At 37.8% G+C, this 24,149-nt stretch overlaps 1 protein-coding gene across 10 annotated transcripts in view; it reads left to right on the plus strand.

The window, feature by feature from the left end:
- RNF17 (ring finger protein 17) overlaps window positions 1-24,149 on the plus strand; it is a 131,445-nt gene that overhangs the window by 80,559 nt on the left and 26,737 nt on the right. For 8 of the 10 annotated variants that reach the window (XR_004443350.1, XM_033236782.1, XM_033236750.1 and 5 more), the window contains 10 exons: window positions 385-535; window positions 693-811; window positions 6,104-6,206; window positions 7,231-7,346; window positions 9,606-9,895; window positions 14,749-14,912; window positions 17,258-17,377; window positions 18,692-18,772; window positions 20,823-20,948; window positions 22,116-22,175. Coding sequence is in view for 9 of the 10 variants with exons in the window: in XM_033236782.1 (XP_033092673.1) it covers window positions 385-535; window positions 693-811; window positions 6,104-6,206; window positions 7,231-7,346; window positions 9,606-9,895; window positions 14,749-14,912; window positions 17,258-17,377; window positions 18,692-18,772; window positions 20,823-20,948; window positions 22,116-22,175 (1,330 nt within the window). In the remaining variant the exon portion in view is untranslated. The remainder of the gene's footprint in view (window positions 1-384; window positions 536-692; window positions 812-6,103; window positions 6,207-7,230; window positions 7,347-9,605; window positions 9,896-14,748; window positions 14,913-17,257; window positions 17,378-18,691; window positions 18,773-20,822; window positions 20,949-22,115; window positions 22,176-24,149) is intronic. The other 2 variants (XM_033236774.1, XM_033236796.1) reach the window with 2 other exon arrangements.

Below are 24,149 nucleotides of genomic sequence, written 5' to 3' on the forward strand. Positions count from 1 at the left end.
ACTCTAGTAGAGGGAGAGAGAGTGAACAAATAAAATTTTTAGTGTGGCAGATGGTGATAAGGGAAATAGAAATAATGAAACATTTGGGGAGGAAGGCACTTTTAGGATGGTCAAAGAAGACCTCAGAGACAGTGACATTTGAAATGGGCCTCAAAGAAGGAGGGAGGGAGGTAAAGCCACATGAGTGTCTGAGGGAAGTTTCTCTCAGGCAGAAGGAAGAGCTAGTTCAAAAACCTAAGGAAGAAATACACTTTTACATTCAAGGAAAAACAAGGTGTCCATCTTGGCTGGAGTGGAATGAGCAAGCGGGGATAGTAGAAAACATGTAGCCAGAGAATTATATGAGAAAAGGTTTGGAAAGTTAAATATTTTTTATCTCTGTAGTTTAGAAGAAAAGATGATAGCTGCCTATGAAAACTCAAAATGGGAACCTGTTAAATGGGAAAATAATATGCACTGTGCTGTTAAGATCCAAGATAAAAATCAGTGGCGAAGAGGCCAGATCATCAGAATGGTTACAGACACATTGGTAGAGGTAAATTGCAGAGTTAAAACTATAATTGTGAAGGTGAATGCATTTTGTATTTTTTTCCCCCAGAGTTAAAACAGTTTTCATTGAGTTTTTCAGTTTGCCAAAAAAATATTTCCAAGTGGTGTTTGTCTGTAGACTTAAAAAGTTATTATTTTCTTAGGTCTTGCTGTATGACGTGGGTGTTGAACTAGTAGTGAATGTTGACTGTTTAAGAAAACTTCAAGAAAATCTAAAGACAATGGGAAGACTCTCTTTGGAATGTTCTCTGGTAGATATAAGGTAGTTTTTAGCTCAGTAATTTTCTCATTATTTTAAATATTATTTTTAGATGGGTTCTTGTCAGTTTTAATTTTGCTAAGATATTCTGCAATTTTCCTAAAATCTAGTTAATTTTGGACTTTAAGAGGGGAAGAGAAAAGTTGGGAGCACATAAATTTAGTGGCATTCAGAAATAGAGATTGGTGAGTGTGAAAGTACCGAGATAGAAATCAAACTGTTGAATATTAAAAATTTTACTTTGAGGAACAACAAACATAGAAATAAATTGTATAAGTTTAAAATTGCATAGAAAGCTAAAAATATGTAAATTACCAAAAAGAGTCAATTTGTAGAGGATTCTGGGAAAATGACAACAGTTTTAGTCTACTGGAATCCCACTATAAAAACAGCAACTTGGATAGTGAAACAGAAGACTACAGAGTCAATATCTACAGCAAAATCAGATGACAAGTTACTTCTGTGAGCCCTCAAATATTAGCAGGTGGGGTACACCATGAACCAGGACCTTTACAGTATCAACATTTGCGTGGGAGGATCTGGAAGCAAGGCAGACTAGGATTCCAACAGCTCTGAGAATAGGAATCGGCAATGATATTTCACTAGTGCATGCAGGCCAATCTGAGAAGAGCAGCCAAAACTAACGGATAAGGCAGGATGCAGTTCTTATCTGAATGCAAGAAAGAGGTCTGTAAATGTGCAGACCTTTCTATCCCATGATACTGGAGTCTTTTTAGCCACATAACCTCTTGAAAGTAAACTGAAACTCCTTTCCATGACCCCACACTGAGAAGAAATTGCTGGTAATAGAGTTCAATTTGAGCAAGATAGGCAGTGAAGCAAAGGAAAGACACAATCTAGATGAAAGGAGGGGAAAGGCCAGGTGAGGTGGCTCACAGTTGTAATCCCAGCACTTTGGAATACCAAGGCAGGAAGATCACTTGAGGCCAGAGTTCAAGGCTGCAGTGAGCTATGATTGTGCTGCTACACTCCAGCCTGACACAGTAGTTTTTTAACCTGTTTTTTAGCCTATATATAGAATTTTACAGTTATTCCTGCCACATTTCTAATTGGTTTTGAAACTCAGATGTTTGATTTTGTTATTCCATGTCTAGGCTGCCCCATCTAATGTTGTATGACCTGTAAATTTGAAAGCATACCTCTGTCAGAGTTGTAGTCTACACTTTATGAGCTAACTCCAACTAATATGCACTTGGCCTGCAGAATGTGTTTTGAACTTTGACATATTAACTCTTTAAAAAACTGGTAAATTTCACATAAAAATTTGAGTTTCTTTTATTGGCAAAAATTGGATATCTAGCCTCTAATGTAATCATATTACCAAAAATAACTGGCCTTCCCCCAGAGGTTCAGAACAGTTGTTAACTTTTGTTAAATAAATCCTGCTGCTATTCACGATAGAATACTAGATAAAATTGTACATATTGGAAACAGCTCTATCATTAAGTCTACTGGCAGATTCTTTGCTATTGCTTTGATACCACAGTTATCCAAATCACTTGGGGTAGCTTGTAGTTCTAGACCAGGGTTTCAAATCTTTTGGTTTCTCTGGGCCACGTTGGAAGAAGAATTATTGTCTTAGGCCACACATAAAATACACCGACAGTAATAATAGCTGATGAACTAAAAAAAAATTGCGAAAAAATGTCATAATGTTTTTAAAAAGTTTATGAATTTGTGTGGGGCTGCATTCAAAGCTGTCCTGGGCCACGTGCAGGCTGGACAAGCTTGTTTTAGATTGTCTCAAATTTGATCACTGACTTGAAGCCAATTGCATGTTATTTGGCTAAAAGACATACACATACACACACTTAGATATACATATATGTGCAGGCATTTCAGACATGGATTATAAATAGGAATAGTAAAAATCTGTTTACCAATAAAGCCAAAAGATCCCAAAGACCCTTTCAAGATTGTTATAAAAACTTTAATGAACCTTTAAGAAATTAAAATACTGGTTTATCTAGCTTACTTATATCTTATCTGCAAGGATCTCATGAGAGAACTCCAGATACAGTATACAATATACCTTAACATTTATTGTCTACTAGGATAGGCATTGTATGATGTGCTTTACAAAGTGTGTTAGTTTAGTGCTCACAGTAGTACCGACATGGAACTATTACCATCTCCATATTACAGTTGAAGAAACTTCATGATGAGAAATTAAGTACCTTATCCAAAGTTATTTATATAAATCTAGCATTGGTTTGATTTATCTGTTTTGAAACCTGATCTTTTTATTTTGTTTGTTTATTTATTTTTTTGAGACAGAGTCTCTCTCTGTTGCCCAGACTGGAGTGCAGTGGCATCATCTTGGCTCACTGCAACCTCTGTCTCCCAGATTCAAGCAATTCTCCCACCTCAGCCTCTTGAGTAGCTGGAATTACAGGCATGCGCCACCATGCCTGGCTAATTTTTGTAATTTTAGTAGAGATGGGGTTTCACCATGTTGGCCAGGCTGGTCTCAAATTCCTGACCTCAAGTGATCCACCTACCTCGGCCTCCCAAAGTACTGGGATTATGACGTGAATCACCATGCCCGGCCTAAAAATTGATATTATAATAGGATAGCTTTTTGTTTGTTTGTTTTATTCCTTAGAGATCCTTGTTCTAATAGGATACCTTCTTCTTAATGACCCATTTCTGTAATCTTACAGGCACCTCTTCTATTGTCTGTGATCACTGATGGTGACAATGGGACACTGTAAATCTTTCCAGTGCCCTGGAATGGAAATCTCAGCTCACATACTATATAAATCCTATCTTAGTTTTCACTTTGACATTAAACAGTTCAATCAGAATAATTGAACAGAATTATATCAGTCCCTTAATGGGGCCTAACAGTACAGAGAATGTGTTTCTGTACATGCTTCAAATGGTATCTTATGGACTGGAATGGAATACCATTATCATTTTAAAAGCCTAGTGATAGCTAACCTTGAAGAACTTCTGGAACCTGCATTAATTGTCTTAAATACACTGTTTCACTTAATCCTAACAACAAACCTTAAAGATATAGATACTATTTATACGTAAGGAAATTGAATCTTTAAGAGGTTAAGCGTTTTATTATCTGGATAAAATCATCTGCTGACTGTTGAGTTAGGGTTATAAACAAGGTCTGAACCCAGAAGCGTTAACTCTAACCACTCTGTTTTACTGTCATTTTAAGAAATCCCTTTAAATAGATTGTTCTTAGGGTGATAAAATAGATATTACACTCAGTTTACCCTTTTACCATTCCCCAGCGTACAGTTCTATGACATTAAGAACATTCACGGCTGGCTGCGGTGGCTCATAGCTGTAAACCCAGCACTTGGGAGGCTGAGGCGGGCAGATCATTTGAGGTCAGGAGTTCAAGACCAGCCTGGCCAACATGATGAAACCTCCTCTCTACTAAAATACAAAAGTTAGCTGGGCGTGGTGGTGGGCACCTGTCATCCCCGCTACTCGGGAGACTGAGGTAGGGAGAACTGTTTGAACCCAGGAGGCAGAAGTTGCAGTGAGCCAAGATTGTGCCACTGTACTCCAGCCTGGGCGACACAGTGAGACTCTGTCTCAAAAAAAATAACAAAACAAATGACATTGTTGTATAGCATTTACCACCATTTCATCTCAAGAACTTTTTCATCTTCCCTAACTGCAATTCTGTATTCATACATTTTTTAAATGTTAAATTATTATTTATATCCACAATAAATCAATGGACAACCTTGATGTTACACTGATTTATACTTATATACCATCATAATAAATAAACCATAACTGGTTCCAAGAGTTCCTAACAATTTAAGCTTCTTAGCACATAAGAACTCTCCCTGGGCTTTACAATAAGTAGTATAGCACATGCACGAAATCCTTTTTGGCCAAGTTATGTGCCCAGTTGATTTGGTTAGTTCACTCTCGTAAGCCATGTTACTGTGAAGAGATTGACCAGGCAAAGCTGAGTGTGGTGGCATACATCTTTAGCCTCAGCTACTCAGGAGACCAAGATGGGAGGATCCGTGGAGACCAAGATGGGAGGATCCGTTGAGCCCATGAGTTTAAGGCCAGCCTGGGCAACATAGTGAGGTCCTGTCTCTTAAAAAAAAAAAAAAAAAAAAAATTGACCAGAATTAATTGTTTATTCTGTTAATGGGTTAGGCTCAATGAAACTCTGGAACTGGAAACCATAGGAAAGCCTATAGAGCCTGCACTATGTTATCTGTAACTCTTCTGTGTTACCAATTCTTTATTCTTGGGGATGGATTTGCTGGTTAGAGACAGCTAAGGCAGCTTGTCCAAACTGCAGCCCACGGTGCACATGCAGCAGCGCAGGACGGCTTTGAATGCAGCCCAACACACATTTGTAAACTTTCTTAAACAGTATGACATTTTTTTGATTTTTTTTTTTTTTTTAGCTCATCAGCTATATTAGTGTATTTTATGTGTGGCCCAAAACAATTCTTCCAGTGTGGCCCAGGGAAGCCAAAAGATTGGACACCTCTGCAATCACTCAGTTCCAACTCTGCAAACTAAAATGGATGGTGAAATTGGATACTCTGCATTTCATTTATCTGTCAAATATTTCTTGAGCATTTTTTTAAACTATGCATTACTGTCTTGACAGTATTTGCTGAAAGCTTAGGCTATCATGCTGCTAAATTTTGGTCATTTAAAACTATTACCACATCTATCAGATAATGTAAAAAATTTTATTGAATCAGTAATTAAAATTTCTGGTATTTCTGATATTTATGGGTAGCAATTCAAGTTAGATTTGAAATCCAAAGAACTTCCAAAAATGGGCAGTGGGATCATCATTACAAAGAGACTTTTTTCTTTCTATTAAATATTTCTGGAGTGGCTTCTATGTGCCAGGCACTATGCTAGTCATTAGGGAATATGATGATGCACATAATACATCATCACTCCTGTTCTCTTGGAGTTTACAGTCTAGTTGACATGTATGAAATATATATAATGACTTAAAAAGTATTTAAAATATACCTGTTTTTTACAGGTTCTCAATGTAGCTGCAGAAAAGATACACATAAATAAGTCAACATGTAATATGGGCCCTCAGTAAAATAGAGGGATGAAAAAAGCCTATGAAAATGAGGGAAAAATTGTAAAAATAATGTGAATCCATGTTTAAATTGTTTTTTTACTACATATAGTTGGCTCAAGCTATGAGTGTATATATGTGTAAATACAGTGTTTTTTTTTGTATATTTCAATATTGTATGCTATTTTTATAAAACAAGTTGCCACTGTTTTCTGTTGTAGACCGGCTGGTGGGAGTGACAAGTGGACAGCAACAGCTTGTGACTGTCTTTCATTGTACCTGACTGGAGCTGTAGCAACTATAATCTTACAGGTGGATAGTGAGGTAACAAGTTACAAGAGATATGTGCTGATGATCTCATTAGTGTTTCCATCAATTCCGTTTATTTTCTTTCTTGTAGAGAAAATAACAGCCAACTATTTGGATTTTGTTACAAATTTTGTTGCTTTTATTTCAAAGTATAAGAGGCATATATCTTTTCAGACCACTTCAACAATATTCTTTGCTTTCTTTTTTCTAATTTAAATGTTTTATTACATTAATGAGTAGAATTTTCTTTTATAATTCATTTTATTTTTACTATTTATGTGCTTTCTCCAGTTTTATACCTTTTTCCATATGAAGCACAATATATGTTCTGTAGTTCTTTCGCTTTTTGTAGGAGAAAAAAGGCACACCTTGGAAAATACATTTTGATTCTCTAATTTACAGAGAATGCAAGAGAATAAAGAAACTTGTTAACTGATATTGTATTCCTCACTTCCCAACTCCCCATTCTGTGACTGGAAAACAAGTTTCCAGTTTGATGTTTTTTCTTTAATTTCACCTTGACATTGAGGTCTTCCTGATGCATTTCACAAAATAACTCTCTGTTCCACTCTCTTCCATGCTGTTTGCTTTATTTGAGATGAAGTTTCACTCTTGTGGTCCAGGCTGGAGTGCAATGGCGCAATCTCGGCTCACCGCAATCTCCGCCTTGCGGGTTCAAGGGATCCTCCTGCCTCAGCCTCCCGAGTAGCTGAGACTACAGGCATGCGCCACCACGCCTGGCTAATTCTGTATTTTCCGTAAAGACGGGGTTTCTCCATGTTGGTCAGGCTGGTCTCAAACTCCCGACCTCAAGTGATCCGCCTGCCTTGGCCTCTCAAAGTGCTGGGATTACAGGCATGAGCCACCGCACTTGGCCCAGTGCTATTTTTTGATGTGTTTGGATATCAAAATAACTTTACTCAGTTGGGAATATTTCTTGCTTAAAGAAATGTAGAAGAAATGCCTGCGAAATGTACGTTGTTTATATGAAGATTGCATTTTGGTGTTTCATATTTACTCTGCTCTTAAATCACTGCAGGAAAACAACACAACGTGGCCATTACCTGTGAAAATTTTCTGCAGAGATGAAAAAGGAGAGCGTGTTGATGTTTCTAAATATTTGATCAAAAAGGGTTTGGCTTTGAGAGAAAGGAGGTATAGACTTTTAAAAAAAATTTTGACATCAGTTTGTGATGGATGCCTCTGAGTTGCATGTGCAAATCTCCTTACTTGTGCTTTCAAGTCTGAATTGCATCTTGTTTGCTCTTAAGGATTTATAAACTGACCCTGAGGAGCCAGCTCAGAAATAGATTCCTTCAGTATTGCTCATTTCATTATTCAGGCATGTCAGTTCTTGCACACTTAAGCCACTTTACTGACATACTTGCTTTTGTTATTTCCCCTCTCCTTTGACATTTACACTGTAAACCAAAGAAAAAGAACAATGTAGTGGATACCAGATCTGAGCCCTTTGGTATCCTTTGCTTAAACATAAATGTTTAGGCTTTATTTTAGAAATTCTGGCAGGTATATACCTACTAGATGTATTTATATGAAACAGGATGAGTAACAAATAAGTAATTGAACAGTATTTATATTTAAAGATCCTTTCCGGTTCTGTGTTTGGAGTTTAAGCATCTTTTGTCCAGGGACAGGATCAGGATATGGTTGTGACCCTAGCTTAATCTTGTCTCTCTCTTTCTTTCTTTCCTTTTTTCTTTTTTTGAGACAGAGTCTTGCTCTGTTGCCCAGACTAGAGTGCAGTGGCGTGATTTTGGCTCACTACAAGCTCTGCCTCCTGGGTTCATGCCATTCTCCTGCCTCAGCCTCCCAAAGAGCTGGGTCTACAGGTGCTCGCCACCATGCCTGGCTAATTTTTTGTATTTTTAGTAGAGACGGGGTTTCACTGTGTTAGCCAGGATGATCTTGATCTCCTGACCTCGTGATCCGCCTGCCTCAGCCTCCCAAAGTGCTGGGATTACAGGCGTGAGCCACCACGCCAAGCCTCTTTTCTCTCTCTTTCTAGAGACATAGAGGTATGTTGGAATTGGAGACACAAGTCCCAAGTAGCCACTTTGTACCATACGTGGCCAGATCGCCATAGATGTGTTTGCCTTAACTTATATCTTGCCTTATTCAGAACAAGGACCCCAGTCCTGATGAAATGGAAAGAGAATTCGAAGTCAGAAAGAAAGTGGGACGTGAGGCTAGATATGGGAGATGCGGCCTGGGTTGCCGGAGCTTTGGCATACAACTAATTGCTTTGACTTTAGGCCAAAGCAATTCCTTGATAGAAGAAATGTTAGAATGGAAAATGCTAGGCAAGTTAATACTGCTGACATTGTCTGCTACCAGTTGTTATGTTCTTTACTGTTTTTATAGACTAAAACTACCAGCTGTCTTAAGGCGGCGGTGGGTTGGGGGACTGGCAGGGTATTTGAGGAATTATGTGGCTGTTTCGTCAATGCTTTATTTCCTTTTATTGATTGATTGGTTGATTGATTGAGACAGAGTCTCACTCTATTGCCCAGGCCTGAGTGCAGTGCTGTGATGTCAGCTCACTGCAACCTCTGCCTCCTGGGTTCAAGTGATTCTCACACCTCAGCCTACCAAGTAGCTGGGATTACAGGCATGCGCCACCATGCCCGGCTAATTTTTGTATTTGTAGTAGAGACAGGGTTTCACCATGTTGGCCAGGCTGGTCTCGAACTCCTGACCTCAGGTGATCTTCCCGCCTGAGCCTCCCAAAGTGCTGGGATTATAGGCACGAGCCACCATGCCCGGCCTTTATTTCGTTTTAAAAGTACAGGAGATGAGAAGAAATAGAAACTTGCCATAATTCCCCTAAAACACAATCAATATTAATATTTCCTTCTAAGGTTTTATTTTTTTGTACAATAGGGATACCTATTTTTTTTATTGGAAGAGAATAATATAAAGTAGAAAAGCTGAGTAAATATATTACCACTAACACCTAATATATGAATAGTACTTTATTGTTTTTTAAGATACTCATGTTTTCTTTGTATTTGTGGATGCTAATAGCTTGCCAGATGTCTGTTCTATGTGTGGACTAAATTGATAAATTGAAGTCATCTTAAAGGTGTTGTATCTTCTAGTAATATTGAATTCATTGTACAATACTTGAGATACACACGTGAAATTTTAAGAGAGCATAGTCTGTAAATATAGAAATTTAAAACATTTACTTAAATTTTTATTGCTTTTTCTCATCAGTCTCATAATTTAAAGTAGTTTTAATTTTAACTTAAGTTATGCTAGTTTTTAATGTAACAAATTAGAGCAAATATTTTCTTTCAATTTCATGTATATCTGAAGGATTCTTTTTATGTTGTTTTACCCAGAATTTTATATTTGCTCATGTTTAGATGTGTTCTTTTTTGGATGTTACAGAATTAATAAATTAGATAACAGCCATTCATTATCTGAGAAGTCTCTGGAAGTCCCCCTGGAACAAGAAGATTCAGTAGTTACTAACTGTATTAAAACTCACTTGGACCCTGACAAGAAAACTGCTGACATAATCAGTGAACAGAAAGTATCTGAATTTCAGGAGGAAATTCTAGAACCAGGAACCACTAGAGGGTATAAACCACCAGCTATTCCTAACATGAAAGTATTTGAGGCAACAGTCAGCTGTGTTGGTGATGATGGAACTATATTTGTGGTACCTAAACTATCAGGTGAGACTTTGTATGTTATGTAGGCTCTAATTCTCTAAGAACAACAGAGATTGAAATACTGTGGGCAACCTCTTTGAACGTTATTTTCACAAGGTTGTTAGGAGAACTAAGTGATTTCACACAATGCATGCAAAGTGCTTTTAATAATGCCTAACACATAAAAATCAGTTAGTGCAGTTTTTCATTATTCTAACATAGCAGTGTTGTATAATTATAATTATGTGAGTGCTATTCTCAGTATAAGAAGAAAGGAATTTGGAATTTCCATTTCCCACTATTATGGCAGATTGAACAACTGTCCCAAATAAGTCAGATCAGATGCCAATTTTTAAAAAATTAACATTTACTGAGTTGGCATGAAAGTAAAGAACATACCAAGCTCCAAAACAAAGTGAAATCACACACTGGGAGGTAAGCATGTGCCAAAGAAGGCAGTCACTCTAGAGTTGCTTCATAACTGTAGAACCTTGAGCAACTTTGATAACTACACGAAGTTAAAGATAAAGGAAATAAAGGCCCAGGCCCTTTTACTCACAGTGGGAAATGTAGTAGGAATTCCTCACATGGCGATGGGATCCCAAAGGATGACGCCCACAATGGGTCAATGTGCTGATCCCATTAAAAATGACTAAAAGTAGAGTTCAAATGAATTTTTTAAAGTTACTATAAAATGTTATTAATGTGAAAGAGTGTAAAATGTATTATTTAAATAACAACATTAAGATAAGTAGCCATATGATAAGAAGCAGCATCACCAGAACCTAAGCAGACTTGTGTGGCCCCACTTGATCATGTCTCCTGTTTTGCCACCCAAGATATAGCCACTTTTCTGAATTTGCTAATTATCATTTCCTGTGTGCATCACTAAACAAATTTTTTAGGATTTCCATCTTTCAAACTTTATGTAACCAGAACCAAAATGTACATATTCTTTTGTGACTTTTCATCAAATTGTTTGAGATTTGTCTGCCTTGGTGCATCTCACTATATTTCATTCGTTTTTTGATGAATTAATTCCTTTTTTAAATGAATTAACAGCATTTCCATGAATGATTATATCTCAGTATCTGTTCTGTTGATGGACACGTATGTTTCTAAATTTTCTGTGATTACAAAAAATCCTACTGTGAACATTCTTGTACCTGTGTCTTGTTATACACAGGCACAATTTTTCTCGGGCACATAATCTAGTGAACAGAATTGTTGATCATTGACCTGGCATGATGACTCATATCTGTCATCCCAATACTTTGGGAGGCTGAGGTGGGTGGATCACGAGGTCAGGAGTTTGAGACCAGCCTGGCCAACATGATGAAACCCCATCTCTACTAAAAATACAAAAATTAGCTGGGCGTGGTGGCACACACCTGTAATCCCAGCCACTCAGGGGGCTGAGGCAGGAGAATCACTTGAACCCGGGAGGCAGAGGTTGCAGTGAGCCCAGATTGTGCCACTGCTTTCCAGCGTAGGCAATAGAGCGAGTGAGACTCCATTAAAAAAAAAAAAGGTGGATCATTTCTAGGTAATGTCAAACTGTTGTTGTTCAAAGTTGTTTATAACAGTTTACACTCATCACTACCAGTGCATTAAGAGTCTCATTACCCCACATCCTTGCTAACACTTAATAAGGTCAGATTAAGTCCTACCAATCCTAGTGGATGTGAAATTGTCTCTCACTATGGCTTTAATAAACATTTCCTTCTTATGGGGTAGACATCATTTCTTGTGTTTGAGTCATTTGTATTTCTGTGGTTTTGGAATGCCTGTCCATGTCTTCGCTTATTTTCCATTAAGTCATTGCTTTCTGATTCATAGTTCTTAATATATCCTGAATACTTACCCTTCTTGGTTTTTATGTGTTCCAGATATCTTCTCTCAGTTTCTTACTTGTCTTTTCAGTGTCTTTTGGGAGTTTCTGGATGAACAGAAGGTCTGAATGTAATTTTATCAAGCTTCTTTGTTTTTTGGTTTTGTATCTCATTTTAAATCCTTTATTGGGCCAGGCACAGTGGTTCGTGCCTGTAATCCCAGCACATTTGAGAGGCCTAGGTGGGTGGATCACAAAGTCAGGAGTTTCAAACCAGCCTGGCCAATATGGTGAAACCTGGTCTCTACTAAAAATACAAAAATTAGCTGGGCGTGGTGGCAGGCACCTGTAGTCCCAGCTGCTCAGGAGGCTGAGGCAGAAGAATTGCTTGAACCCGGGAAGTGGAGGTTGCAGCTGTGAGCCGAGATTCTGCCACTGCACTCTAGCCTGGGTGACAGATCAATAGTCTGTCTCAAAAAAAAAAAAAAAAAAAACCTTTCTTACTGTGATATTGAAAGCTATTTCATTATATGATCTTGTAAAAAATGTTTATGGTTTTGTTTTTTACATAATGTGTAAGCTATCCTGGAATTGATTTTTTGGTAGATAAGAAAAAGAGATCCAGTTTTTAAAAATAGGTTTAGTTAGTAGTCCCAGCTCATTCTGCTTAATACTCCACACATCCCCCACTGATCTGCAGTGCCAACTTTGTCAAATATTAAGGTTCCATATATGTGTGAGTTGTTTCTGAATTTTCTGTTCTGTGTTAATGCTATTTATCCATACACCAACACCAGTTTTTTCCTGAATATAGCCTGTACTACTTTTACTGTGTATACAAGTTACTTTGTTGTATATCCTGTAACGCTTGAAATCCATTGGATTTCTTGTTCTTCTTTAGGTGCATCTTGGCTCCTTAAATCGTGTGTTTTCTTCACTATACCCTGTTGTTTCTGTGGGACACACTGTGTGCAGAGTGTTGCAAGGTCACAAAGCAAAGGCAAAGTTAGGCTGGAGATGAGGAAGGGTAACTCTTTTGAGAAACGCTGCAAACCCCATGGCTTTGGAAATATAGATAGATTTGGACAGGAAAAAAATACTGGAAGACGTTTTTAGAGTTAGGAGCTTTAGGGAAAGAACTCATACAGAGGTAGGCATAGATAAGACAGAGGGGTTCAGCCTGGCTGGAAGAATAGAAGTAATGAAGTTTGGTAAGAATAAGGGAGTTAGGTATATGATGAAGTAGTTGTGTTTTTAGCATCATGATATATGAGGGCTGCCACTGAGGATTTTACTCTTTCCTCCATGATTTCAGTATTTTTGTGCATCTGTAAACCTTGGGATCCTTGAGAATATAAAAATCCTGGAGCCCCATTTTTTTGTACACCTGAGAGTGGCAATGGCACATGTGGTTGGCAGAATTTAGAAGTTAGGCCACCAGTGATGATACAGACATCCTCAGTACTCTCCTGTCATGGAAGAGAAGCAACATGAAACCAGCTTCTATAGGCTGCTAAAATGACTCTTAGATCAGGACTAGCATAAATTAACCTGCTTTCCACCATTGTGTCTCCCTTATTTTCCTCACCTTGGGACTAAGATGCTGGAGATGTGGGTAGAGGGTTTCCAGATTTGTAAGACCTGTCACTTAGACAACTTTGGAGGCTCTCTATGGAAACAGAATACAGGCTGGGTGCGGTGGCTCACGCCTGTAATCTCAGCACTTGAGGTCAAGGCGGGAAGATTGCCTAAGCCCAGGAGTTCGCGACCAGGCTGGGCAACATGGTGAGACCCCATCACTACAAAACATGCAAAAATGAGTTGGGCATAGTGGTGCATGCCTTGGGTCTCAGCTACTCAGGAAACCGAGGCAGGAGGATTGCTTGAGCCCAGGAGGTCAAGGCTGTAGTGAGCTGCGTTAATGCCACTGAACTCCAGCCCAGGCAACAGAGTGAGACCCTGTCTCATTTTCTAAAAATAAAATAAATACAGAAGTTTATATTTCTTGAAAATGAGAAAAGAAATCACAACAAATGACTGGAACTTTAGGAACCTTTGAGAATATTCAGGTCCCTCCTGAGATCTTTAGGCTTATGTGCAGATGCTTCCTGACTATAACCTGGGCCCATCGGAATAGTTGATAACTCTAGCACTCGTAGGGCTTAGTGTCATTAGCTCCTAGTTAGTACCTATGGATAAGGGTATGGTAGCTATGAATTTACTGAAATTTTTCTCTCATTTGTTGATCTCCTAAATACATTTTTAAATTTGAAAGACAGAATAAAATCGGTACAGTTGGCTGTTCTAGAAAAAATAACGTTTGAGACCTGTACTAATAGTACTTAACCCAGAAACTTTGCTTGACATGTATAAATAGTCATTGTTCAAACTAGTAGCCTGTTATCTGCCAGGCAGTGTGCAGGATGCTTTACATCTAATCCTCCTGCAGTGCTTGATGATACTGACAGGTACTGTTATTCCCGGAAGATGCTGTTATGCCCAGAATAGGTGGTGGTAGTATGGAAGGATAAACTGAGGCTTATTGGAGGTAAGGGAACTCACTACCTAAGATCACACAACTAAAGCGGTAAGATTGGAATGCTAACTGACTTCAGAGCTTGCCTTCTATGGTATCAGTTATGGATATATGTGGAAATAATGGGCCAATTAGCAATAAAAGCAAAATTGAAATTTTAATTTATATCTCCATCATTATACTGTACCTGAGCATCAAGTAATATAGAACCTGTGTTCTGTTTTACTTAGGGCTGTCAAACTGACCCTATTTTGAATTGGTTGTACTTTCATATTAGGCTAGCTGGTATGTATTTAGAGCTCCTTATGATGTTTGTACTCTCAAAATGTAAGCAAAGATCATAATATTGTTTATATGCTATTACTAGTATGTTTTAAAATGCACACAGATTTTTACCAAAGTTCTGTTTTGGAGACTGATTTTTAACTGTACTACTGAAGAGATGAAGTCATTAAATTGACAGATAGGGAATTTTCCTTAATGCTTTCTATCCTTAATACTTTTTTTCAGAATTTGAGCTAATCAAAATGACAAATGAAATTCAAAGTAATTTAAAATGCCTTGGTCTTTTGGACCCTTATTTCTGGAAAAAAGGAGAAGCATGTGCAGTAAGAGGATCCGATACTCTGTGGTATCGTGGCAAGGTGATGGAGGTTGTAGGTGGCGCCGTCAGAGTGAGTCTCATTCTTTCATGACTATTCTAAGGCTAAATGCTGTAGCATTAAATAATCTTTTGCATTTGAACACAAGAAAATTGGATTAAAACATCTTTTGATGAAAATCGTGTAGGAACATCAGTTATGTTATACTTTTGTTTGTAATAATTTTTTGTGTTATTTGCAAATATATTTAGTAACCTGAATAAGCAAAAAATAGGGAGGGATTTGATCATTGGTTAATGGATGGACCACTGAGTTATAATTGGTAGCCCTGTTTCCACACATAGTGTTAAGTAAAACAGTGTTTTCCAGTATGTTAAATATCTCACTAGCAAATTTGTTTATGGCCCAGTTAGTTCTTCAGGATAACGACTAATTTACCTTTCCAGAATAATGAGATAACTAACACTCAGGTTTCATTCAAAATCTTCAAAAATGGCTATATGCTTTGAAAGATACGTGTGTGTGTGTGTATGTGTTGAAAACTTTAGTTTCAATTGGAGTGAGGGGAGGAAAAGCTTAAGTGAAAAAGTGTTTTGTTTCCACCTGGACAGGCGTTTATTTTCTGTTTGATGATGATACCTAATGATTACTTAGCACTTCAGGTTTTTTAGCTTCCTTCACCTATATGCATTTGTATTTTATAATTTGTTTACACTTATCCTAGACATAGATTATTATTCCCATTTTACTAAAAAGAAAATTGAAATTTAGGTTCAGTGACCTGCCAGGGTCACTGGGTAGTAATGCTAGAGTTAATATCCAAGCATCTGATTCCTAAACTTCTGATTCTAAGTCTTACACTTTTTCTATTAAACTACAAACTTTTAATCGTTTTCAAAGAAGTAAAATAGTTTCAAATTTGGGGTGAGTACTTAAACATCTGGATAGTTACAGGGGTTATCTGAGCAACTTGAATGTGTGTGCAAAGTGACATACATTCACCTATACATACATTTGAGTTGCTCAGATAACCCCTGACCTTTTTTTCTTTACAAAGGTAAAATGAAATTCAGTATTCATCAAGTTATCATACTTCATGAACTTTACATTTGTAGAATCAAAATAAGATGGTGAACTTTTATAAAAACTCTCCTGCTGTCCAAATATCTGTTTAACTTACTTAAAAGAACTTTGAGGCCGGGCGCAGTGGCTCAAGCCTGTAATCCCAGCACTTTGGGAGGCCGAGACGGGCGGATCACGAGGTCAGGAGATCAAGACCATCCTGGCTAACACGGTGAAACCCCGTCTCTACTAAAAAATACAAAAAACTAGCCAGGCGAGGTGGTGGCGCCTGTAGTCCCAGCTACTCGGGAGGCCGAGGCAGGAGAATGGCGTGAACCCGGGAGGCGGAGCTTGCAGTGAGCTGAGATGCGGCCACTGCACTCCAGCCCGGGCAACAGAGTGAGACTCCGTCTCAAAAAAAAAAAAAAAAAGAACTTTGATAATTTAATCACGTTTTATTTTTTTCATGTAGTCACTTTACATTTTTAGTATGCACAATGGATTTTTCATTTCTTAACCTGGTATCTTTTAAAGTTTATCCTGTAACTCACATTAAGAAATAAACATCTCATGAAACCATACCTTAATTATCTGTGAGGTATTCAGACATTTTTGTTTAATTCCATTTAATTTTTTAATGCTAATTGCCAAGCAAATCCAATTAATCATATGTTCATTTCGTTATGTTGGGACAGAAGAAATAATTTATTGGCATTCCTTATTCTTAAGACAGTTCAGAAATTGAATTATCAAAATTAAAGCATTTCAAAAAGGGATTGTTCTTGAGGAATTTGTAAATCCAATAAAACCCAGTTTTTTTCAAAAAAAGTCTGATGGGTTATGTGTAAGAAAACCTTTTTACCATGAGGTTTGATACACTATTGGAAGAGGGAGTAAATACAGTATTGCTTTTTTTCCCTGGGAATTTTTAAAGTCCATATTTTGAACTTCTCATGATGTCTTTTTATTTTGTTTGAAACAAGTTCTTTCTCTGTCACCAGGCTTAGAGTGCAGTGGCACAGTCACAGCTCACTGCAGCCTTGACCTCTCGGGCTTAGGCAATCCTCCCACCTCAGCATCCTGAGTAGCCGGGACTACAGGCGCACACCAGCACAGCCAGCTGATTTTTGTATTTTTGGTAGAGATGGGGTCTTGTCGTGTTCCCAAGGCTGGTCTCAAACTCTTGGATTCAAACAGTCCACCTACCTCTGGCTCCCAAAGTGCTGGGATGACAGGCATGAGCCACCAAGCCTGGCCTGTCTTTTTTACTTTTTTTTCAAATAACAGGAAATTCCCTTTGTCCCCTAGCTTTTAATAATAAATTTTAACTGTAAATTTTATTTGGCCTGTTTCAGGTACAATATTTAGATCATGGATTCACTGAAAAGATTCCACAGTGCCATCTTTACCCTATTTTGCTGTATCCTGATATACCCCAGTTCTGTATTCCTTGTCAGCTCCATAATACCACACCTGTGAGTACATAATAATTTGTGGGATGATTAGTTTTAAATATTAGTTTTTACTAATATTTTTTTAGAAATATTTAGAATGTAAAATGAAATTTCAGTTGTAACAAAAAAGTAATACAACACCAACAAATAAGTTGCTAAGACAGCTAAACAGCCTTTATGAAGACAGTTACAAAATTAAACTGAAGGCTGTAAAACATCTGAGTAAATGAAGAGATATGTTCATAAGTGGGAAGGTATAAGATTGCAAAAGTTTATTTTTTTATCAAATGAAATTACAACAAACTTGAAGCTGGAGATCAGATAAAAGAGTGCCTTATTCTGTTTTGCTACATAACAAATTAAGCTGAGACATAGTGGTCTAAAACAACAGTAAACTTTCATTATCATACGGTTTCTGTGGTTCAGGGATTAGAAGTGGCTTAGCTGGGTTGTTTTGACAAGGGATCTGTATTAGCCCATTTTCACACTGCTGTAAAGATACTACGTAGCTAAGCCTGGGTAATTTACGAAGAAAAGAGGGTTAATTGACTCAGTGTTCCCTGGTTGATGAGGCATTAGGAAACTTACAGTTGTGGTGGAAGGCGAAGGAGAAGCATATACCTTCTTCACAAGGTTGCAGGAGAAAAAGAGATTGAAGGGGAAACTGCCAAACACTTTGAAAACCATAGCTCTGTGAGAACTCACAGTCAGCATGGGGGAAACTGCCCCATGATGCAGTCACCTCCCACCAGGTTCCTCTCTCAATACATGGGGATTACAATTCAAGATAAGATTTGGGTGGGGACACAGAGCCAAACCGTATCATGGTCCCTTCTGATACTGCTGTCAAGATGTCCACCATAAGTGTAGTCACCCGAAGGATCAACTGGGGACAGAGGGTCCACTTCAGATGGTTGACTCACATTGCTTTGGCAGGAAGCCTCACTTCCTTTCCTTGTGAACCTCTCAACGCATAAAAACGTAACAATCACTATTCCTTAATGAATACATACTGCAGGTCTTGTACAAGCACTGCATTGGCATATTGGTCTTTTAAAAAAGTTTTACATGTAATATTTTTTAATGTAGGGTGTGTGTGTGTTTTCTCACCTCTGGCTTAACAGGTTTATATTTTTAAAGCATAAAATGAGTACTCAAATTATTCGTTTTTAAATGTTTTTATCATGTACCTCTGATATTCTCTGAGAACTGCTTGTGTATTTTGTACTACTCTCTGATATTATTTGTTTATGGCTACTTTTGTATATCTTAATTTGCTTCCTGATCTTATTTTATGAAAGCATAAGAGAATCTGAGTTTATTAATCCCAAATAGGTTGGGAATGTCTGGCAACCAGATGCAATAGAAGTTCTTCAACAACTGCTTTCAAAGAGAGAGGTGGACGTTCACATCATGGTAATTTAAAGTATATATAGGTGTTATAAATTATTTGCCATAAAATATTATAATTAACATAATTTGAGGGATGTTTTTGTTAAGCAGTGGTATATACCTTCTTATGGTGAATTACTTGTTAGCATAAAATAAACTACCAGTTTGGTTCCTAGGCTTGCTTTAAATAAGCCTGATTTTGAACAAGTTCCTGAGAACTTTCATAACCTTTAAAGTCACTAATATGAAAGATTCTTTATTAACAGCTTGTTTTGTTACAGGGAGCAGTATTAAATTGTTGGATATGTTTATATGTAGCAGTTTCCAAGATGGTGCTGAACACTTAGCACTGTCTTAGGTACAGGCAATTCAGGGAGTGTATCATGATCTGTGTCCTCAAAGCACATATCTGGTTAGTGAAACAAGACAAACACCTAGAGCATTTGCACTACAGAGTAACATGCCAAGAGCCAAGTGATGGGTAGAAAGAGTCAATGTAATAGGAATTTAGAGATTGTGAGAATTGAGGTAGCCCTTAAAGATGGTCATGTTCTCCTGACTGGGGAAATGAAATGCACAAAGGTACAGAGAGACATTTTAGGGAAAGGGTATAACCGTTTGACTCGAATAGTGGAGGTTTTGTGAGGAGTAGTGGTAGTGAATAGCATTCAGGAGAGCTGGGGCCAGTTGGTGGGGTTGGTAGGGAGGGCCTCAGTGGAGGTTTCTGAGCAGTGAGGTAATGGGACCAACCTGCAGCTGCTATGTTTGCAGGACCCGAGTGGGAAGGTACATGGTAAGGAAAGTATTTCTGTATTAAAGGATGATGATAGAGTGATAAAAACCTAAAGGAGGTACAGACTCACTTAAATAAGAAAGTAGCTTTTGTTAGTACTGAGAGTCCCTCCCTAGTTACTTAAGTCTCCATGGCAAGTCACTGAAATATGGTAGAGATTGAAATTTTTAGTTTGTCTAGACAGCTTTCATTGCTGTTTCGCGTGACACAGAAGAACAGCTTGTGGTATAGCAGAGGCTGCCAGGTGTCTCCGAGACCACGAATGTGCATTCCACACAACCCAGCTGACAGCAGGCCTTGCCCAGACTCACTCCTCTCCCTCATAACACAAAGGGAGATGCTGGCCGAGGGCCTCTTAAGTGCTAGCCGCTGCTCTAGGTCTGGACACACAGCTGGGGGGCTGAGTACTAAGAAATCCGTGCCTTTCTAAAGCTTCCATTTCAGTGGTGGGAAAGAGAAAATAAACGATGAAGAATATTAGATAGTGATGGGTGCTAAGGGAAAAAAAACAAAGCAGGAAAGGCTGATAGGAATGGCATGGCTAGGGAGGAGGTTCCACTTTAAACATGCATCTGGGAAGATGTCACTGCAAAGGTAGCATTTGAGTCAAGACCTTAAAGTGGTTAGAGGACAGACCACATGGGCGCAGGGAGAAGAGTGCTGAGGCAGGAGCAGGGCTAGGCAGGAGGGGACTGCGTGGGCAGAAGACTGAATGGTAAGAAGAGATAGGACAAGGTCTGCTGGGAGGCAGCAACCGTAATTCAGTGAGGAGCAGTAAAACAGGAGCAGTGAGTTTGGACAAAGGTGGTCTCAGTGGAAACGAAGAGAATTGCTGTGGGTCAGCTTATCAGTTAGGGACGCATTCAGTACCCAGTAGACTGTTCTGAGTCCCACCAATTTTGGATTTTTAAATGAAACTTTATTTCTCCACCTCTGAACGTAACCTTTTCTTTCTCTTTCTACGTAGTGTAATTTATTAGTATCATCTAAAGGCGATGTATTTGGGAATTGGAATTATATATAACTTAGTTATTTTGTGGTGAATAACTAGAAAACTCTATGGACTTGTAAGTGTATGTCACATAAACCAAAGTAGTAGAATTATTCCCTTATAGCATGTCAAAATACCAGGAAGAAAAATCTGTGAAATGAGTCACTAGCCAAACTGTCTAGTTAATACTGTTATATTGTCAGAAGCTAAATGTAATATTTGCTGACTATAAAAATGTCATCAAATGGAGTTTATTTTTATAATAATAACCTTTATTGAACTTTAAATAGGAATTACCTAAAAATCCATGGGAGAAACTGTCTGTTCACCTCTATTTTGATGGAATGTCACTTTCTTATTTTATGGCATACTATAAATATTGCACTTCTGAACATACTGAGGAGATGTTGAAAGAAGTAAGTGAACTATTTTTCTATAAAAATCTAAAGTGTAGAACAGACTAGTTAAAATGTCACATTTTGTCTTACACTAGGTCTTAAATATGATTCTACATATCTGATCTATTGAGAGTCTAGAAGACTTATACATTTTTGCTGAGAAAGATAAATAGACTTTGTCATGCATTATAAGTGTCCTGTAAAAGACTTTAATTACATTAAGATTCAATCAGTGTTTCTGTACCTTCAAACCCAGTGCGACGCCCATGCTATTCAGTGTTGTTTGAATGTAGGGATGCATGTTCTAAAATCTTTATAGAATTCAGTACCAGAAGAGGGCTCTTGCTCCAGGTAAAATATTTTTTCCTTTTATTTGCACAAAAGCCATGTATTACAAAATTTCTCTGATTTGCCTTCTCACAGGAAACCCAGAGCCACATTTTGAACTTAGCTTCCATAAGTGGCTCATTCCTTGCCTGGTGCTTCTGTGGTTTAGTGCTTTAAAAAATACAGCCTGTTATAAGATATGGTTTCACAATTGAAACTGCTATAAATCTTATATAGGAATAGATTATGCATCATTATAGTTTATATCACAAGATATTTTTATTTCTAGAGTTGCAGTCTAACTGTTAGACTTTTTAATATTCATTTTGGTGATAGTACACAACGAAACATTGTTCCACGGGTAAAGAAAACTACTTTCTTCTCTCAAATAGAAATTGTGCTATAACTTTTTACCTGTAATCCTCACTGCCAGCTTTTTCTTTAAAGCAGAGGTGTGGTTGTGGGTGAGTGGGTGTGTGTGTGTGTGTGTGTGTGTGTGTGTGTGTGTAAAAGACATTCCGTCCGTTATTAAACAAGTTTTATAAAGATTACTTAGTCTTTCTGTTCTAGTTGTACTATTCACTGTGAACATTTTAAAGGGAAAGGTAAAAGCTCCCACTCTTACAATAAATGAATTAGCATTGACATACAGGTGTTAACATACATTTGAGGTTTCTGATTGTTGAAAACTTAAGATGGTGAGATTATTCAGAACATTAGATTTTCCTGTAATTGATCTGAAATTAACAAATGAATACCAACAAGGAAATGCACCCAGTTTTTGTGGGGATGAAATATGGAAAGTACCTTAAAACAATATAGCTAAAGATGATTTTACTCAATACTATATTATTTCAGAAACCAAGATCAGATCATGATAAAAAGTATGAAGAGGAACAGTGGGAAATAAGGTTTGAGGTAAGTAACAATCCAAGTATTTTGGAAACTTTGGACACTTCATTAATACAAAGGATCTGATACAGGACAGAAAGAGCTTTCTTTTATAACAGTTTTATTGAAATATTATTGATATATCATAGAATTTACCTATTGAATATACAGTTCAGTGGTGTTCAATATGGTTCACTGTTTTGTAACCATCACCACTATCTATTTCCAGAACATTTTATCACCCCCAAAAGAAGCCCTGTGCCAGCTGCAGTCGTTCTGCATTCTTCCTTCCCTGACTTCATGACAGCCCCTTCTGTTCCTGTGGCTTTGCTTCTCCTGTGCAGTTCATATGAATGGAACCATATACTGTGTGGCCCTTTGTCACTGGCTTTTCACTTAGCATAGCATTTTCAAGGTTCATACATGTTGTGTGTGACAGTGCTTCCCTTCTACTGCTGAATCAAATCCCACTGTCTGGATGTATTTTGTTAGCATTCGTGTGTGGATAGACGTGGGGTGTTTCCACCTTACGGTGATTGCGAATAATGCTGCTGTCTGATCAGGTACAAGTTTTTATGTAGACATATGTTTTCCCTTCTTTAGGGTATACACCTAGTAGTGGAATTACTGCGTCTATGGTAACTGTGTTTAACATTCTAAAGATCTCCAAGACTGTTTTCCAAAGTGGCAGCATCATTTTACATGCGTGCCAGTAGGGTGTGTGCAAGGACGCCGTTTTTTCCATTTCCTCACCAGATTACTACTTGTAATCTGTTTTTCTAGCCATTTTAGGATAGGCGTGAAGTGGCATATCATTGTAGACTTGATACGCTTGTCCTGGTGATTAGTATTGTTGAGCATCTTTTCATGTACCTATTGGCCATATATATATATATGTGTGTGTGTGTGTGTGTGTGTGTGTATGTGTATGTTTTTTTTGAGAAATCCCTTCAAATCAGTTCCCCATTTTTATTTGGGTTATCTTTTTATTGTTGAGCTGTAACAGTTCTTTATAATTATGCATGCAAGTACCTTATCAAATATATGATTGCAAATATTTTCTTTTATTCTGTGGGTTGTCTTTTCACATTAATGGATTTGAGAGAGTCTTGCTCCATTGCCCAGGCTGGTCTTGAACTCCGGGGCTCAAGCAGCCGTCCTGCCTTTTTGCAGAGTAGCTGGAACTAAAGGCATGGACCCCCACACCCAGCTTTCTTTTCACTTTTTTGATAGTGTCCTTTTAAGTACCAAAGTTTTTAATTTTGATGAAGTCCAGTTTATCTGTTTGTTTTCTTTTGTCACTTGGACTTTTTTGTGCAGGAAGAGTTTACTTAAGTAAACCTTTGTAATTTATGCAAATAACATAACCTTATTGTAAATTGCCTATTACTTAAAAAGTTCAACAAATTTCAACAGTGACTGATCACTTTTTGCTGAATTTTCCTGGGTTCAAACTTTTTTTTGTTTTGTCTACCAGTTTGAAAACATTACATAGTAATAAATTAACCTACAAATTTGAATATGATGGTTTTACTTAAGATAATTACCTTATTCTTGAAGAATAAGAACTTTTTATAAAGATATTGCGCCTGGCGTGGTGGCTCACGCCTGTAATCCCAGCACTTTGGGAGGCTGAGGCAGGCGGATCACAAGGTCAAGAGGTCAAGACCATCCTGGCTAACACGGTAAAACCTTGTCTCTGCTAAAAAAAAAAAGAAAAAAAAAAAAAAAAAAGCCGGCGTGGTGGCGGGCACCTGTAGTCCCAGCTACTCAGGAGGCTGAGACAGGAGAATGACGTGAACCCAGGAGGCAGAGCTTGCAGTAAGCCGAGATCACGCCACTGCACTCCAGCCTGGGCGACAGAGCGAGATTCAGTCTCAATCAATCAATCAATCAATAAAGATATTGCTTGTATTTGCAGAAAAACATGCACCACATTTTTATACACATTTGCTTTTAACAGTTACTAGGTGCCATGATGTTCTTCGGAATCACATAACT

This window comes from Trachypithecus francoisi, unplaced genomic scaffold (assembly GCF_009764315.1).
Source record: "Trachypithecus francoisi isolate TF-2019V2 unplaced genomic scaffold, Tfra_2.0 Contig01461, whole genome shotgun sequence".
In the NCBI taxonomy this organism is placed as follows: Eukaryota; Metazoa; Chordata; class Mammalia; order Primates; family Cercopithecidae; genus Trachypithecus; species Trachypithecus francoisi.